The 16,084-nt window shown below is 39.0% G+C and overlaps 2 protein-coding genes and 1 long non-coding RNA gene across 4 annotated transcripts; all 3 read left to right on the forward strand.

The window, feature by feature from the left end:
* The first annotated feature begins 795 nt into the window (after nucleotides 1-795).
* LOC125472865 lies at nucleotides 796-4,155 on the forward strand. The gene is made up of 2 exons (XR_007254790.1): nucleotides 796-1,022; nucleotides 3,966-4,155. It is a non-coding gene; the product is annotated as an uncharacterized LOC125472865 (long non-coding RNA).
* Nucleotides 4,156-7,130: 2,975 nt separating this feature from the next.
* Nucleotides 7,131-7,868, forward strand: LOC125472853 (vegetative cell wall protein gp1-like). Its single transcript, XM_048574806.1, has one exon. The coding sequence runs from the start codon at nucleotides 7,131-7,133 to the stop codon at nucleotides 7,866-7,868; it is 738 nt and encodes a 245-aa protein (XP_048430763.1).
* A 3,483-nt stretch (nucleotides 7,869-11,351) lies between these two features.
* LOC103938271 (inactive beta-amylase 4, chloroplastic-like) lies at nucleotides 11,352-15,847 on the forward strand. 2 transcript variants are annotated; one of them, XM_009348273.2, is made up of 10 exons: nucleotides 11,354-11,603; nucleotides 11,912-12,040; nucleotides 12,279-12,528; nucleotides 12,919-13,139; nucleotides 13,222-13,299; nucleotides 13,380-13,539; nucleotides 14,114-14,367; nucleotides 14,501-14,570; nucleotides 15,123-15,188; nucleotides 15,396-15,847. In XM_009348273.2, the coding sequence occupies exons 1-10, from the start codon at nucleotides 11,407-11,409 to the stop codon at nucleotides 15,546-15,548; spliced, it is 1,578 nt and encodes a 525-aa protein (XP_009346548.2). In that variant the 5' UTR covers nucleotides 11,354-11,406; the 3' UTR covers nucleotides 15,549-15,847. The 2 variants fall into 2 exon arrangements, with proteins under 2 accessions (XP_048430775.1, XP_009346548.2); XM_048574818.1 differs by lacking the exons at nucleotides 15,123-15,188; nucleotides 15,396-15,847 and having other exon boundaries at nucleotides 11,352-11,603; nucleotides 14,114-14,387; nucleotides 14,501-14,547.
* The last annotated feature ends 237 nt before the right edge of the window (nucleotides 15,848-16,084 follow it).

The raw sequence follows: 16,084 nt of genomic DNA on the forward strand, positions 1-16,084 counted from the left end.
GAAAAGGAAGTAAGTAAAAACTAGAAAAGAAAAAAAAAACCCAAATCTGAAAAACGCAGTAAACACTCAAATTTAAATCTCGATCCCAATCCCAATCCTAATCCCAAATTCCAATCAATAACCAAATCCCAACACAAATCCCAAATCCCAAATCCCAAATCCCAAATCCCACTCCCATCCAAACATATCCTCAATTCCTTCATCCAAATGTTTATGCATTCATCAAATTACTCTCACCTAAAGATTTAGTCTATAATCAAATCCTATTATTTATGCTACAATTGCTAGTGCTACTGATCCTTCGCATCAACAAAAATAAAATTCGGAGAAGTAGACTTACGGTAGCCGGCGAAGTAACTGATGTTGTCGAGGTCGGATGATGGCTGGATGGGTGGTGGTGGTGCCGTTGTGTTGGTCGCAGCGGCAGTGATGAGCGTTCTTTAGGATGTCGTCGGAGTCAAGTCGAGGGAGTCGAGGGATGTTGGAGAGGTAGGAGTGAGAGAGTGAGACTGAAAGTCTGAAACTGCTTCTGGAACCTAGGTTAGAAATTAACGGTTCAGATTGCGTGATAGGTAATCATTTAATCTCGACCGTTGATTATAATTAGAAACGGGTTGGTTCGGGGCCCCGTTTTTCTAAGGTTTAGGAACCGGCCCGCCCCGTAAATAAAAATGGCCCGGCCCGGCCCGTTTGATCCCAAAAAAAATAAAACCTGCCCCGAACCTACACTACCCACCCCGATCCGCGGTTCTTCTACCCGTTTGCCCACCCTTACCGTGACCTTATCTTTCTCTCTACAATCACTCTCATCTCACTCTAGTCTCACTCACTTTTTATCCCTTTCTCCTTCCCGTGAGCGATCCACTCACTTCCCGATGCTCACATAATCATCATCACCATTTCCAGTACTCTCTTTTTCTCTTGTCGTTGCGAGGTTTGATGGAGCCCAGGAACCCCGGCACACGCGAAACCACCCCAACCCATTTTATGTTCACCACCGGCCGTTCTATGGTGAACCCAAGGTATAAACTCGCTCCCCTCACTTTACCCTATGTTTTTATACTTAGATCAGGGCTCAGGACCCATGTTTGCAGTTGGTTGGAGCTGGGAAAGCTCCAGCATGCACCTCCGTCAGGACTAGGGGTAGTTCGGTATGGGATCCCATATTGAAACCCTTGTTTTGATTCCCAAACTGAAATTTTCGGGAATCCCATTTTCAATACCGATCCCGAACCAAGTTTTTGGGAATCTCGAAATAGTTTCGGGATTTAGGGACAAAACGGGAATCCTGAAATGGTTTTGGGCTTTTGGACTAAAATTTGACATATTATGCTTTTGAGCTAAAATTCAACCTTTTATATTGAAAATTTGACATATAGCCAGGCTGCCAATCTACCAATTTGTGCACAATAACATCTGCCTATTCAATTTCTATTATGTGAAAGTATACATTTCACATGTATACATATGTAGCCATCCAATAGTTTAAAATTAAAGAGTCATATGGTATGAGAAACAAAAACAGAATTACAAAACTTGATTTTCTATCAAACATCAAAGCAAGACCATGTATCTAAGACTCTATAGCCAAAACAAAAATACGAAAATCCGATTCTCGTAAAATTTCTTAGTGGTCAAGTAACAAAAAGAATTGGTAGCTTTACCTGTAGCTGCACTATTCGTATGCTTCCTTGATATCAAGTTTGGCACAAACCTACCAAGTCCAGCGGAAAGTACCTAATTGACACACAGACCAACTTAAATCTTGATCACATCAATAATAAGAAATCACACTTTTGCAATATCTGAACCTTTTAGTTACAACACCATGGAAACAAATTGCATATTAGAACTGCATAAAGAGAGTGATGGCTTTCTAAATCCAATATGACATTGGGATTTGGCAAAGTACTCATCCACATTCTCTTTTCTAAATCCAAATCCTTTGATATAAAAGAACACATAGATTTTGTCTCGAAAGAGTTATATGAGATCAAATGTGAAGATGCTAGCATCCAAGAAAGTCAAAATAGCGCAGTGTGTTTAAAAATTAGGAATATAACTAGAGAATTGAAGTAAATCTATATAAGAAAAGCTTAATTAGTTCTTCTACGAGAAACAATAAAGTGGGAACTTACTTGAGGCAAATCATCTTTTCTTGGTTGTGTGCTAATGGCATGAGAGACGACACAATAATCCCACCATGAAGCCTCATAACCAAATGCAAAGTTGATTATGAGAAAAATCAAATCAAAATAAACTTTCAACCAACAAAACATAAATAAACAACAAGCACCGATGCGCAAGTATAAACACACCAAAAAAAAAAAATTGCCTACAGCATGAATAAATTAGGCCAATAGTGACCGGCCTCGAGCCCTTCAACTATCACTACTGTCAATTGGGCACTAAATTAATTACCTAATTTTGGGTGAGAGTGAGATTCGAACTCGGTGCTGGATCGAGAGTTCTGTATGTGAGAGAAAATCACCCAAGAGAGAGATTGCGAGAAAGAGCGGTGGCTTGGCGGTGGTTGGGTGGTGATTCGTGAAGGAAGGCTGGAGAGTCAGAGACGATTCGAAGGAAGGCTAGCATGAAGGAAGGTTGTGTGGTGAAGGAAGGCTGGCGGTGGCTGCGCTTCAAGTTCGATGGAATCAATGGAATGGAAGTGAAATGGGAGATCCGACCTAAAAACAAATGAACGGCATAGATTAAACCCAAAACAATGAACGGTTTGAAATAATTATCTTATAATTAAAAAGTAATATATGTATATATAATATTTAATTTTGGTTCAATATGGGAATACCGAAAAAATGAAGATACAAAACCGAATCCCATACCGAAAATTTAAGGAATTTTGGTTTGGGATCGGGATTTTTTCGGTTTGGTTTGGGATTTTTTTTTCAGCCCTAGTCAGGATAGGCCTTTCAGGCCATCTTGAAAACTATCGGGCCTTAGGCCTGTTCAAACCCAAAACCCCTTTTATTTCCTTTTTGTTTTATTTTTAATTGTTTTAAGTTAATGGCCCTTTGGGCCGTTTATGTTGAAGCCCCAAAGACCTAAGCCTTTAAAGGCTTAAGGCCTTCAGGCTATCTCTCTCTCTCTCTCCTTAGGCCCTTGGCCTTGGGGCCAGGCTTTAAGCCCATTTCCTTAAAACCCTAAACCCTTAAGGACCCAACCCAATTGCCTAAACCCTAAGCCCATTTAACCCTAACCCAAAACCCTAAACCAGGTTTAACTATTTGACCCAGGTTGACCCAACCCATTGACTTTGATCGTTGACCCGTCAATGTTGACTTTGACCGTCAACGTTGACCGTTGACTTTTTTGGGGTTTTCGTTCGAGACCCTCCTAAGCTAATTTCGACTTCCTGGACCTGTTTTTGAAGTCTGTTTTCCCAAATTCAATCGTTTGAGTATAATTTTAATAATTGTACTTTTTATGTGCTTAGGTGCAATTAATAGCAGCGTTTCCGTTATTCCTATTCGGTACGGCTTTGCACCAACGGTGTATGGTGAGTGGACCCCTTCTAAAATGCATGTTTTAATAGTAGAAATGCATACATAAAAAACATGATTTACTAAATACGTTTTGTGAACGTTTTATGAGAAATTGATTATCGTGTTATACTGAGCTTATTTTGGAATATCATATTTTTTTCTATCAAAACCATGTTCTTGTAGGGTATTTGATTATATTCAATGGTTTTGTCCATAGCTAGTTGTCATTGTATATGCCTTCGGGTGGGTGTAGGTTGGAGCCTTCGAACGATTATGATACCACTAGTTAGCACACTATATACGAGATATGTTTTATGAAAGGTTTTCGGAAAAACCTGTTACATATGATACTAGTAGTTTTCAAAAGACCTGGGGGTTAGTATGTTGATAACTGTTTTATTATATATATATATATATATATATCAACTTGCTCCATTCATGTTTGTTTTGCGCTCCCTTCAGGATTTAGGAACGAGGATTGGGACCTGAGCTACGAGGCATTTCCCTATTAGTGACATTGTGCTATATTCTCTCTGCTATGGCATCTATTGTAATAGCACTTCTCTATCCTAATTTCCGCTTGTAATTTGTATTAGATGTATGCTCTAAACATGTCATGCACTATCATAATATTTAATTGTTGTCAGTTGCATATTGTTATTGTGTTTATATTTTTCTAAAATCATGATTAGTCGCATCCTAGAATCTAGTCACCATTTTGTGCATGTTTCACATGTTCTTGGCATTTACATTAATTGAATGACTTTCATCACCCTTCGGGTGTCGGCCAACACATAACCATCTTGATGTCCCCAGGACATCGGGATCAGAGCGTGTCAAGGGTAACGAACAATATCAAAATATCGTATGTGCGTTAATTAATAGCGCGACTGATAGGTTGATTAACAATGACTATCTGAGCTGAAGAAATTAAATCGTGGAAACTTAGGAGAAAGTTTTGTATTAGGACAGTAAACTCATAGTTGTTTTAACCTTATCACCTCTGGGTAAACAAAACCTCTTCAACTAGCCACCTATCCTATCACTTCCACAGACAAACATTAAAATTGACGCAAGAGTTAATTTCCCACATAAGAGCGAAATGACCATTGAGAAAATTGTGAAGACCTTTTAGTACATGGCTTTATAGAAAGGAAGTAGTATGGTACGTTTCGAGGACGAATATCTCTAGCAGCGTTTCTCAAAATTTTACTAAAATGGCAATTCTTATGTGGCATGATGTGGATTGCCGTCTAAACTTTCAGTTCACTTTCGATTTCCTCCTGAACTTTTTAATTGGAAAATTAAGGACTTAAATTAAATTTTTTTGGCCAATTTTCCCTTAGCTGTTAATTTTTTATTTATTCCATCCAAATTTTTGTTAAATGGAAGTATGTGTACAGCTTGTGAAGGTAGTTCAGTTACTTCATTCTTTAAAATAATTGAAAACCTATGCAAATTTGTGTGATTTTATAGCTTTTGTGTCTGAATGTCTAGGGAAGTGACGCTTTTGTCCTCTAAGGAGAGTCACATAGTGTGCACATGATAAGAGTTAACGTTAATTTAGATGAAATCTATAAAAAAAACTAACGGTAGGGAAATTGGCAAAAAAAATTAGTTTAAGTCCTTAATTTTTTAATTAAAAAGTTTAGAAGGGAAATCGAAAGTTAATTGAAAGTTTAGGAGGCAAATCGGTGGTCTACTCTTTATTACAATTATGAAAAGTAAATAATGTAAGAATAATAGTTTGAATTTGACATACTGAGTAGAGAACAAAACTTAAATTTTATGGTTAAAATTGAACATTTCCTGAGAGCATCTTTAAAGGTGATGTCAAAAATCCTAATGGATTATTTTGACAAAAAAAAGAAAAAAAAAAAAGAAGTGGTTTTCAGGTTCCAAGGGAGATGCCAAATCCACATGGATTGGAATTCTCTACTTTGCTGTCAAATTTGAAGGCAATGTCAAACATATTATTTTTGTTTTATTTTAATGTGAGGCCCACATAATTTTTTCTTCTTCACTTGTTGATTATTTTATTGTTAAATTCTGACCCACTTGATTTTATAAATAACCAAAAAGAATTTTAATTTGACATCTCGGTTGAAAAAAAAAAAAAAAAAAAAAGCTTATATGAAATGTTATTTTGCACATAAGTCATGAAAATAAAATTTAACATTTTAATTTGACACCTTATTTCAAATGATCTAAACTATTCGGGTTAATAGAGGATGTCACCCTACTTTGAGGGGTAACAAACAAAAAAAATTAAATGTCATATATTACATTTACAGCACCTATTGTTTACAAACTTACTCTACGAAATTTTCTACCCATCCACAATTAGGTATTTTTTGTTGCTCCAATCATCAATTAATAAAACTGTATTCAAATTCAAATTGTTACAATTACAAACAAACAAATACAATGTGTTGTATAGAACCTAAGAAAATCATATTTTTCCTTCGGTTTTTTTTTTTTTTTTTTTACTAGAAACAATAAGATTCGTTGAAGAAAATGCAATGAGATAGAGAGAGTTAGGAACTTAGCCAGTTTAAGAGACTACAATCCTCGACAGGTAAATCTAAAATAAAGTCGGGAGGATCCATAAACCAAAAACTTGGGTTGCCAATGCTACGAGCAAAGCGAGCAAGATAATAAAAAACACCGTTTGCTTGGCGGCAAGCATAGGTACACGGAAGTTTAGTGATTGTATAGTAAGCAAAGCTTTCGTATGCTCCTCCAACTGCCTAATAGGAGACACGGTTACCAAATGATTATTTTGAAGAAAGTTGAGGTTTCACCATAAAATCAATTCACAATATGAGAAGTAGCTCAAATTCTTATAAACACGTACAAAATCTATTTTTTCCTTGATAAGGGACCTACTCGCAACACCTTTAATACCTTGACAATTTGAAGTGAATTACTCTAAAAGATTAAGTTATGAAAACCCCTCATTGTGCCAACAAAGGTCATTCTTAAGAGCAAGTCCACACGTTCTCCTATGGCCATCGGAGACAAGTTTAAAATACTTTTACATCTTGATCCTTTACAAGAAAATCATGAATCCGCCACAATGTGATGAGTGAGAGTAGAATACTTCATTTATTTTATTCTTGTACAAAGGACAGCCAGAAAAGAGATTCGATCAACAAACCATGTGCACAAAAAGATAAAGATAATCGAAGTCCCATTAGTCATTGAGTGGAAAAAAGTTCCCTCTCCAACGAGTAAAACAATCTCAACGCAACGCAACAAAACAAAACTAGACCAGCATTAACTATTTATTCAACAAAGTTACATCCCAGCGGAGGACCGCATTTCTTAACAGTTATTCCACGACAAACCAACCGGACAAGCCTGTGATGTCGTGCCAAGTAACGGCTACTTTACCGATTATAGCCAGTGGCACCCCATCCCACCCTTCCCAACGGTCACATTTTCTGAGTTGTCCCCCGAACAAACTTCCGACGCTTCTACTCCCAACGTCGTAATTTCTAATTATTTTCGGAAATATCTCTCCCCTATAAATTCATCTCCTTCCTCATCAATCTCTCCGCAGTCAGAACTGAACGATCATTCACAGCAACATTCAATTTGAAGTTTCATCAAAGATTTCCAAAGATGCATAAATTTGTTGTACTCTCTCTTCTCTTCTGCGTCGTCCCGCATTTCAATGTGGTACATGCAGGCAATGCGCCTGCTCCTTCCCCCAAACCCTCTACGCCCACCACAAAGCCGCCGCCGCCGCCGCCGCAACACTCTCCGGCTTTTTCTCCCACCATTTCTCCTGCAACTCCTCCGGCATCCCCTCCGAGCCCTCCGACTCAGTCGCCTCCTTCGCCTTCTCCCAAAACCTCTCCGCCAACTTCTCCGGCTTCGACCCCACCCACCGTCTCTCCAGCGTCGACCCCACCCACCATTTCTCCGGCGTCGACCCCACCCACCACCTCTCCGGCGTCTCCTCCCACACCTATTTCTCCAGCGAAGAGCCCGTCCAAGAGTGTGTCTTCTCCGGTTCAATCTCCGGCGTCCCCTCCGCCCACCGTTGCCTCTCCGGCCAAAACTCCGGTGAGCGCTCCGCCGAAGGAAAGTCCAGTGGGGGCTGCGCCAGTTGCAGAGGGTCCTGAGATTGCAGCGACCCCCTCGTTACCAGTAGGCATTCCTTCGAGTTCAGCAACACCGGCAGAGTCCCCGGCAATGTTCCCATCAAGCGGTAGCCCACCGATCCCGGCGCCGGCGAGTCTGTCACCGGATAGTGCTGCGCAGGGTCCATCAAGCGAGGATTCGTCGGCTTCGGGTTTGAATGCGGCTCGGGTGGTTTTGAGCGGGTTGTCTATCTGGGTTGCTTTGGCTCTCTAAATCAACACACTTGGTTTCCTGCTCCCCAAGATTAGTTATATTTATTAGAATTAAGAATTTTTTTTTTTTTTCTGCCCTCTACTGATGATTTTTATACTCTGTATGTATCATTCTATTGAATGATTTATAATTTAATCATATTTTGTGTGTTTATTTTGCACACCGCTGTTAAATTTGTTTTTCTTCAAGATTTTGCTTGCTTTGCAATGCACACCCGCTGTTATGTTAAATTCTGGGAGTCCCCTGGACTATGGAGTTGCTAAGACTAGTCGAGGCGCAATGCGGGATTGCCTTGCACTCCTCCTCCTGCAGCTGCTTGTATTTTGAGTATTGAGGAACCAACGGCAGTTGTACAGCTCTAACAAAATTGTGAATGTACAAGTTTAATTATTGTTAAAAGTATAGGAGTTGAATGTGGTAATAGTGGATTGTATGAATGAGTGAACCTAATAGTAGTACATGTGCTCGTCGAGACGATTTGCCTATCGAACTGAACGTTGAAGACTGGGTGTTTGATATACAAGGAAGCTGTGCTTCTTAAAGTACCAAGTTGTCCCAAGAAATCAGTTCGGAATATCCAAGAGTTGTTTCAACTAAAGTCATTGTGCGGGATGTTAGGTCATCTCCAACTGATCCAGCCCGAGGGTTATAGGCTAAAAATAGTCCGAAATGATACGAAAACCATCTCCAACCGAGGTCTAAGCCAAGAGCTTATGGGCCCCACCGGGTCAAAACTAGCCAATCAGGCCAACCAGCCAGCCTGCTGAGCCCAGCCCACTTTTTATTTTTATTTTTTTGGATGAATTTTTTTTTAATTTCTAATTTATTTTATACACCATTTCTTGCATGCTTTTCACTATTCCATATTATTTTACCTCGTTTTATTTCAATTCTTCCCATTCTATTATCTTCCAATGATCTTTCGTTTAATTTTTTCAATAATCTTTCAATATGTTCAAAAATCTTATTTTAATATGGTAGTTTAATTTAATTAACTATATTAATTCAATTAAAATAATAAATTATGACTTTTTGGCCCCCTTTGTCACATCCTGGCCTGGGCCCCCACCACAACCCGGGCCCGCTCCACCACCGTATCACGATATTGTCCGCTTTGGGCGCCGACCACGCCCTCACGGTTTTTGTTTTTGGGAACTCACACGAGAACATCCCAATGGGTCACCCATCTTGGGAGTGCTCTCGAGCGTTACTCGCTTAACTTCGGAGTTCCCATGGAACTCGAAGCCAGTAAGCTCCCAAAAGGCCTCGTGCTAGGTAGGGATGAGAATATACATTTAAGGATCACTCCCCTGGGCGATGTGGGATGTCACAATCCACCCCCCTTAGGGGCCTGACGTCCTCGTCGACACACCACGACCAGGGTTAGGCTTGGATACCAAATTGTCACATCCTGGCCCGGACCCCCACCACAACTCGAGCCCATTCCACCACCGTAGCACGATATTGTCCGCTTTGGGCCCCGACCACGCCCTCACGGTTTTTGTTTTTGGGAACTCACACGAGAACATCCCAATGGGTCACCCATCTTGGGAGTGCTCTCGAGCGCTACTCGCTTAACTTCAGAGTTCCCATGGAACCTGAAGCCAGTAAGCTCCCAAAAGGCCTCGTGCTAGGTAGGGATGAGAATATACATTTAAGGATCACTCTCTTGGGCGATGTGGGATGTCACAATCCACCCCCCTTAGGGGCCCGACGTCCTTGTCGACACACCACGACCAGGGTTAGGCTTGGATACCAAATTGTCACATCCTGGCCCGGGCCCCCACCACAACTCGGGGCCACTACACCACCGTAGCACGATATTGTCCGCTTTGGACCCCGACCACGCCCTCACGGTTTTTGTTTTTGGGAACTCACATGAGAACATCCCAATGGGTCACCCATCTTGGGAGTGCTCTCGAGCGCTACTCGCTTAACTTCGGAGTTCCCATGGAACCCGAAGCCAGTGAGCTCCCAAAAGGCCTCGTGCTAGGTAGGAATGATAATATACATTTAAAGATCACTCCCCTGGGCGATGTGGGATGTCACACCCTTGGTTAGAGATGGGTTTTTTTTTTTAATCACAGAGCTATGTTTGGCATATGGTCATTTGGCCCTTTCGGTTAGAGATGGTATGAAATATGGCCTGACACTGGTCATTAAAATATAATTTCTTTGAGGGCTATAGGGTTAAAGAGAGTCCTCTGATCTTTCTTCGGTTGAAGATGACCTTAGTCTCCAGAATTTCATTAGTAGGAGATCTTTGTGCCCTACCTTTTCTCTTCATTCCTTTGCTTTCACATGAACCTCTCCATAATATGATAATTGGATTTGGTAATTTCGATCTCGTTTTCAATAAACTTTGCTATGTGGTTAGGCAAATTCGGCTGAAATGAGTTCAAAACTTCTTGGGATGTTTGATGCGGTTACATATACCTACTCCACCTTTTTTGTCCTTGGCAGCCAACATCAAGGCACCATAAATGGTTTGGTTTTGTATAGGGGCTTAACTGCAGCAATACATCTCAAAGGCTTCATTTTTTTGTCAAACGATAAATTTGTTAGATTACATGTTAGATTAGGCAGCCGATGAGAAAGTTGTACTCTAGCATGCTAAAACACAAGGGCGTTAGGCTTACCGTTTACCAAATATGTATGATTTTTGGATGCCAACAATACAGACACATCAAGAATATTGCGCATGTCTTTGCGTCCAAAGAGGGAGAGAGTTGTTAGGATTTTTGTTGCTATCAACAAGTAAGGATACAAGAAAAGTTATCAAATTCCAAGTCTTAAAGTTGTTTTGCTCTTTTAAGAAACCAAACAAGTTGATATTAAGCTTAAGTTGTAAGAAGGCAACGCTTTCTTTATTATGTTTTATTTCTTCCCTTCCGCTGATTATTATTTTGATGCGGACAGGAAATAACGTCACAATAGAAAGAATAAAACTTGGGTGCTCAACATTTCAGCAGGGGTCTTGCTTACACCCAATTCCAAATAGACTCAAGTCCCAGTTTTGATTAAATAATCAAAATTGAGACACGTGTCTACCCGGAATTGAATGTAAGCAGGACCTTCGGTTGAAATGTTCAGCAGCGTCTCAATAGAAATAGCGAGTTAATATCTAAAAATTCAAATGTCCAGTTTATGAATTAAATTGAAACTCCTACCTTATTCTAAAGAGACAAGAATGCAATTTCAAACACATTTTCAAACTTCTAAATCTTAAACCAAACTGAAGAGTGTAATATCTCAAATTAAAAAAAAAAAAAAATACAGAGATAAATTTTGTTAAATTTTAACTACTCACTCTCAATGCTCGTCACACATTGAAAAATAAAAATAAAAAATAAAAAATATGAAAAGCTAAATACGGTATCTTACATTTGGGCCACAAAGAAAAAGGACCGGACCCTCTACGGATCCTTCCCACGCGCACCCTCGGATCAAGTAATCTCAGCCGTTCGGTCTTACATTTCAGTTGCAAATAAATTAGAAACATTAGAATTTGCTATCTCTCTGAGATTCTCTGTGATCGATGGCAATGGCGGACAATGGGCGTGTGGTCTGCAAATGCACGGCAGCGAGGAGGAGCTTCTTCTGCTTCAGAGAAGTCAGCTTCGATGACAAGCCCAACCGCCGAAACCACCTCCGTAACGTTTCGGCCGTTCCCGTCTTTAAAAACGGCATCTTCACTCGCTGCAGCCCATCCGTCGCCGGAAACAGCATTCTCAGGTTTTTTTCTCACACAATTATGGGTTTTTCCGTTTTCTTTTTCAGTTGCACGGTCTGTTTGGTTCCCGAGAAAACGCAGGAAAATCAATAAGAAAATTAAAACGTTTGAGCTTGTGTAGTGTAGGGTTTACTGAATACTTGACCAGGTTCGGTTTGGTTTCTGATAAATTCAGAACGACGAAATTTAGAACCGAAAGCTTAATTTATCGATTCGAGCTGGTTTGTTGCTTTTGAATGTTCAAATTGGATTGTATAAATGTGTGTGTCATGTTACAGCTGTGTATAATTAGATGATTTATTGCTTGTAGTATGGATGCACGCGAGAATCCGAGGTCCTCAATATTGCCATCATCCCGAGATAAGAGAATTCCCATATATGTGATGATGCCTGTTGATGCTTTCTGCATTGATGGTTCGGGGCGTCCGAGGATTAGGAAGTAAGTTTTATTATGACTTTCTGTTGATGAGGTTATGGTGCATTCTCATTCTTGAATTAATTGTTATACTCATTTAAACGACGGAGTATGATTAGCTAGAAGGTTGCAGCTAACTATTTTGATCTCTTCCCAATTGAAGTTATGTAGGGATTATATGTGTGTTTCAAATTGTTTCTAAATTTGTTTTATTGGTGAGACAGAAACTCTTTATATGTTGCTCGATTTATTGTTGTTTCAGAATCAAGGCCTTAACTGTAGCTCTTAAAGCACTCAAGTTGGCTGGTGTCCACGGAATTGCAGTTGAGGTTTGGTGGGGAATCGTAGAGCGTTTCTCTCCTCTTGCATATGATTGGTCTCTATACGAAGAGCTTTTCAAACTGATTTCTGAGTCAGGTTTGAAGTTGCATGTTGCCTTGTCTTTTCATTCAAATGTTAACTCTTCTTCTAGCAGAAAAGGAGGTGTAAGTCTTCCGCTGTGGATCGTAGAGGTTTGTTTTCTATGCTATTTTGAAATCCCATTTGACTGTTTGGCCTAGTAGTTTTCTTAGATTGTTGAAGTTATTAGTCTGGTAAAATGCACATGGCTGTATTGGAACGTTTAAATTACCCGGTCATACTTTTTGTTGTGACAACATAAGAAACACAACCGATTTGGATGACTAGAGACAATATCAACGTGTCTTCAGTTTCCTGCTCTGCAACGTGCTATGGTACTGTGTTCCCCATTAGCATACTTGATTTTATCTTTGATGCGCATAAAAGGTTTATCAATGCAAAGGGATGTGAAATAAAAACTATAGTTTGGTCTAATTACACACCTATCAGTTTGAATCATGAATTTAGATAAAGAAGTTGAACCCCTTCTTTTTTCCTCCCAGATCGGTGATCAGAATAAGCATATATATTATCGAGATCAAAAAGGGTTTTCCAATGATGATTATCTTACACTCGGAGTTGATCATGTTCCTCTCTTTTGTGGCCGGACTGCCCTCCAATGTTATGAAGATTTCATGTCAAATTTTGCTAAGAAATTTGAATCTTTTATCGGAACTGTGATAGAAGAAATTAGTGTTGGCCTTGGTCCTTCTGGTGAACTTAGGTATGTTACAGTTACACTAGAACCTTGAGTATGAAGCCAGTCCAATGATTTCTTATGGAACATTGTTACATTGCTCACACAGATATCCTGCACATCCTTTTGGTGATGGTAGATGGAAGTTTCCTGGAATCGGTGAATTCCAATGCTATGACAAGTACATGTACGTTGAAAAACCTTTCATTCCTGTGACGAAAATTTGAGCAACTGAATTTTTACTATTTACAACCTTGTTCCTTTTAGGATGGATGACCTAAAGATGGCTGCATGCAAGGAAGGAAAGCCTCAGTGGGGAGAGAGGGGACCACAAAATGCTGGCTGTTACAACAGTCTCCCATCTGAAGTTCCTTTCTTTGAAGAGGGAGAGGAAAGCTTTCTTTCTGATTATGGGTGTTTTTTCCTTGTATGAAACTGATGGAAGTAGCTTGCTTTATCTTTTCCAAAGAAAATGCACGACATAAATGTTTTTATCATTCTGTTCATGCACATTTCATCCTAGAACTAGCAAACTACCGAACTACCATGTAGAATAAAATGCAAACGCTTAATTGGATGGTGTTTCTTTAACCATGCAAGACTTCACTGTAAACAACATGGTCCTGCAATATATCTTTTCAATCATTTCTGGAACTTTTCTTGTAACTATTTTCTTAAATACTCGTACGCAACATGATTAAAAAGTAGATATGTTTTAAAGATTTAATATGAAGCCATGACAAGGGAATAGGTTTTTAAAAAACTGCACGAAGTTAAATGCAGTTTCATTATGCATGAAAAAGCATTGATGCTCGTCTTTTAGAGGAAAAAAAATACCGTCATAGGATTTATTGGTAAATAAATGAAGGACAGTTATAGATGTAGAAGTGGGAAATTATATTATGGTTCTTTATCATGCAATAATTATGCATTACATGATTAAACTTATTGGAAAATAATGTGGATCTTAGGAGATCTGACAATGGCTTGACTCGTTGTAGGAATGGTACAGTGGTAGGTTGCTCCGTCATGCAGATGATATTCTTGCAAAGGCAGCCAACTTTCTGAAGAAATATCAAGAAAACAAGCAAACTAATATTCTATTGGCGGCAAAAATTGGTGGAATATATTGGTGGTACCAGACAGTATCACACCCTGCTGAACTTACAGCTGGATACTACAACACTGCTCTTAGAGATGGTTATGATCCTGTTGCTTCAATTTTGTCTCGTCATGGAGCTGCTTTGCATGTTTCGTAAGATTCTAAGTTTTAAGGTTCTGACTGGAATTTTGTTCTGTCCAACCTGATAATTAGGGTTTCTTAGACATTCACTTGATTTCAAATGTATCTAATCTACATTGCTCACATACTAAATATCTTATTGCAGCTGCTTAGAAATGACGGATGGTGATAACCCAGCATCCTATCTTTGTAGCCCAGAAGGATTACTCCAGCAGGTACGGGGCCAGTTGATTAATAATGCTTCCTTAGCTTGTTGCTTTGTTGGTACTTTTTCTTAACTTTAGAGATTTTATTTTGTATAATTCAAGCTTTAAAGTTAGGTAGGACTAGCCCATCCATCTGTGCTTGGCACGACAGGTTGTCTAGGGTCTGCAGGTTCAACATGGACTTGGAACGGGCCATATGAGCATTTTTAGTATTACAGATATTGGGCATTATCGATCAGTTTTTGAGGTTTCTTTTAGTATTTTATGGTTCATTATGAGATAAATCTTTAGTTTTAATTTGGTTGTTTTGTGCGGATATTAAAAATGACACATATGACAAGTTCACCAATAATCATTTTATGTTTTGTTTAAATTTGGAATACAATTGATATTGCATCACCATACTGTATATCAGTATCTTGCTGTAGACTGGTCTGTCCATTTATGGAAGTAGGTGGTGGTAGTGGTGGCTTGCTGCTATCTTAATTCTATATCAGTCAATTGGTTTCTTCTGTTAAATGTTTATCGAATATTAGTCTAACATGATTCTGTTTACACCAGATATGGACTGTTTCAAAGAAAAGGGTACATTTGATAGGCAGAAATACCAATGAACGATTTGACAGGGTAAATTTATCCTTTGCTCAAGAACAAAAGCAAATTTCAGCTACCATTTATTTCTATTGGAAATATTTTGGATATTGCAAATGTCTTATAACTAGATAGAAACACATCTTCTGATATCGTTTAATAGTTAACCAATTTTTTAATTTTTTTTCGCCCATTTTCGGCCATTCTGTCCTGCGTATTCACGCGTCTACTTTTCTCTTGCAGGTTGGTTTATGGCAAATACATGCTAACTGTTACCATTCCCAGGCTGAAGCTGTAAGATCATTTACGTATTTCAGAATGAATGATAAGATCTTTAGGGCCGAAAATTGGAATAACTTCGTTCCTTTTGTTAGAAAGATGAGCGCAAATTGGTGAAGCACTTGAAAAACCCAACTTAACCAGTAAATTTTACTGAACAATATCAATGCCCTAGAATTTTTTGTCAAGGGCCTAGAATTGGTAAAGTGACTGTCTCAATGCCCCAGAATTTTTTGTCAAGGGCATGTGTAGAAGTTTGTAACTTCCTGATATATTGACTGAAATAACTTTGTATACCCATGGCCGGTGTTCTTGACCTGTAAGTGTAAATTTTTGAAACGGATTTGGTTGGCAGTAGAAGCTGAATGCTTTACTACCAAAAGATGGGAAGAATAATTGGAATTGCAATTTTGGTACAACTGTTCTTATTTCCTTGACAAATCCAGGTACACTATTTTGATTTTAGGAATGTCGTCACATTCGTCCCTTAGAAATTAATGCAGTCTTTGCAGATCGAAAACAACAAGAAGAAAGTGAATCCAAAGATAAAGAGAACAACAAAAAGAACGAAGGACTAGTTTGGGGTGGTTGTACTGTGGAAGAAAAAAAAAAAAAAAAAAAAAAAAACAAACAAACGTTGTTTTCAAAAGCAG

Source organism: the organism of the source record quoted next, unplaced genomic scaffold (assembly GCF_019419815.1).
Source record: "Pyrus x bretschneideri cultivar Hongxiangsu unplaced genomic scaffold, Pyrus_bretschneideri_v1 Contig75, whole genome shotgun sequence".
NCBI lineage: Eukaryota > Viridiplantae > Streptophyta > Magnoliopsida > Rosales > Rosaceae > Pyrus > Pyrus x bretschneideri.

Bases quoted from the DNA above. Each gene is read 5' to 3' on its own strand.
- LOC125472853 (XM_048574806.1), top strand. From the start codon at position 7,131: ATGCATAAATTTGTTGTACTCTCTCTTCTCTTCTGCGTCGTCCCGCAT.
- LOC103938271 (XM_009348273.2), top strand. From the start codon at position 11,407: ATGGCAATGGCGGACAATGGGCGTGTGGTCTGCAAATGCACGGCAGCG. The intron at 13,140-13,221 runs GTATGTTACAGT...TTGCTCACACAG, and splicing joins GGTCCTTCTGGTGAACTTAG to ATATCCTGCACATCCTTTTG. The intron at 14,368-14,500 runs GTAAGATTCTAA...ATCTTATTGCAG, and splicing joins GGAGCTGCTTTGCATGTTTC to CTGCTTAGAAATGACGGATG.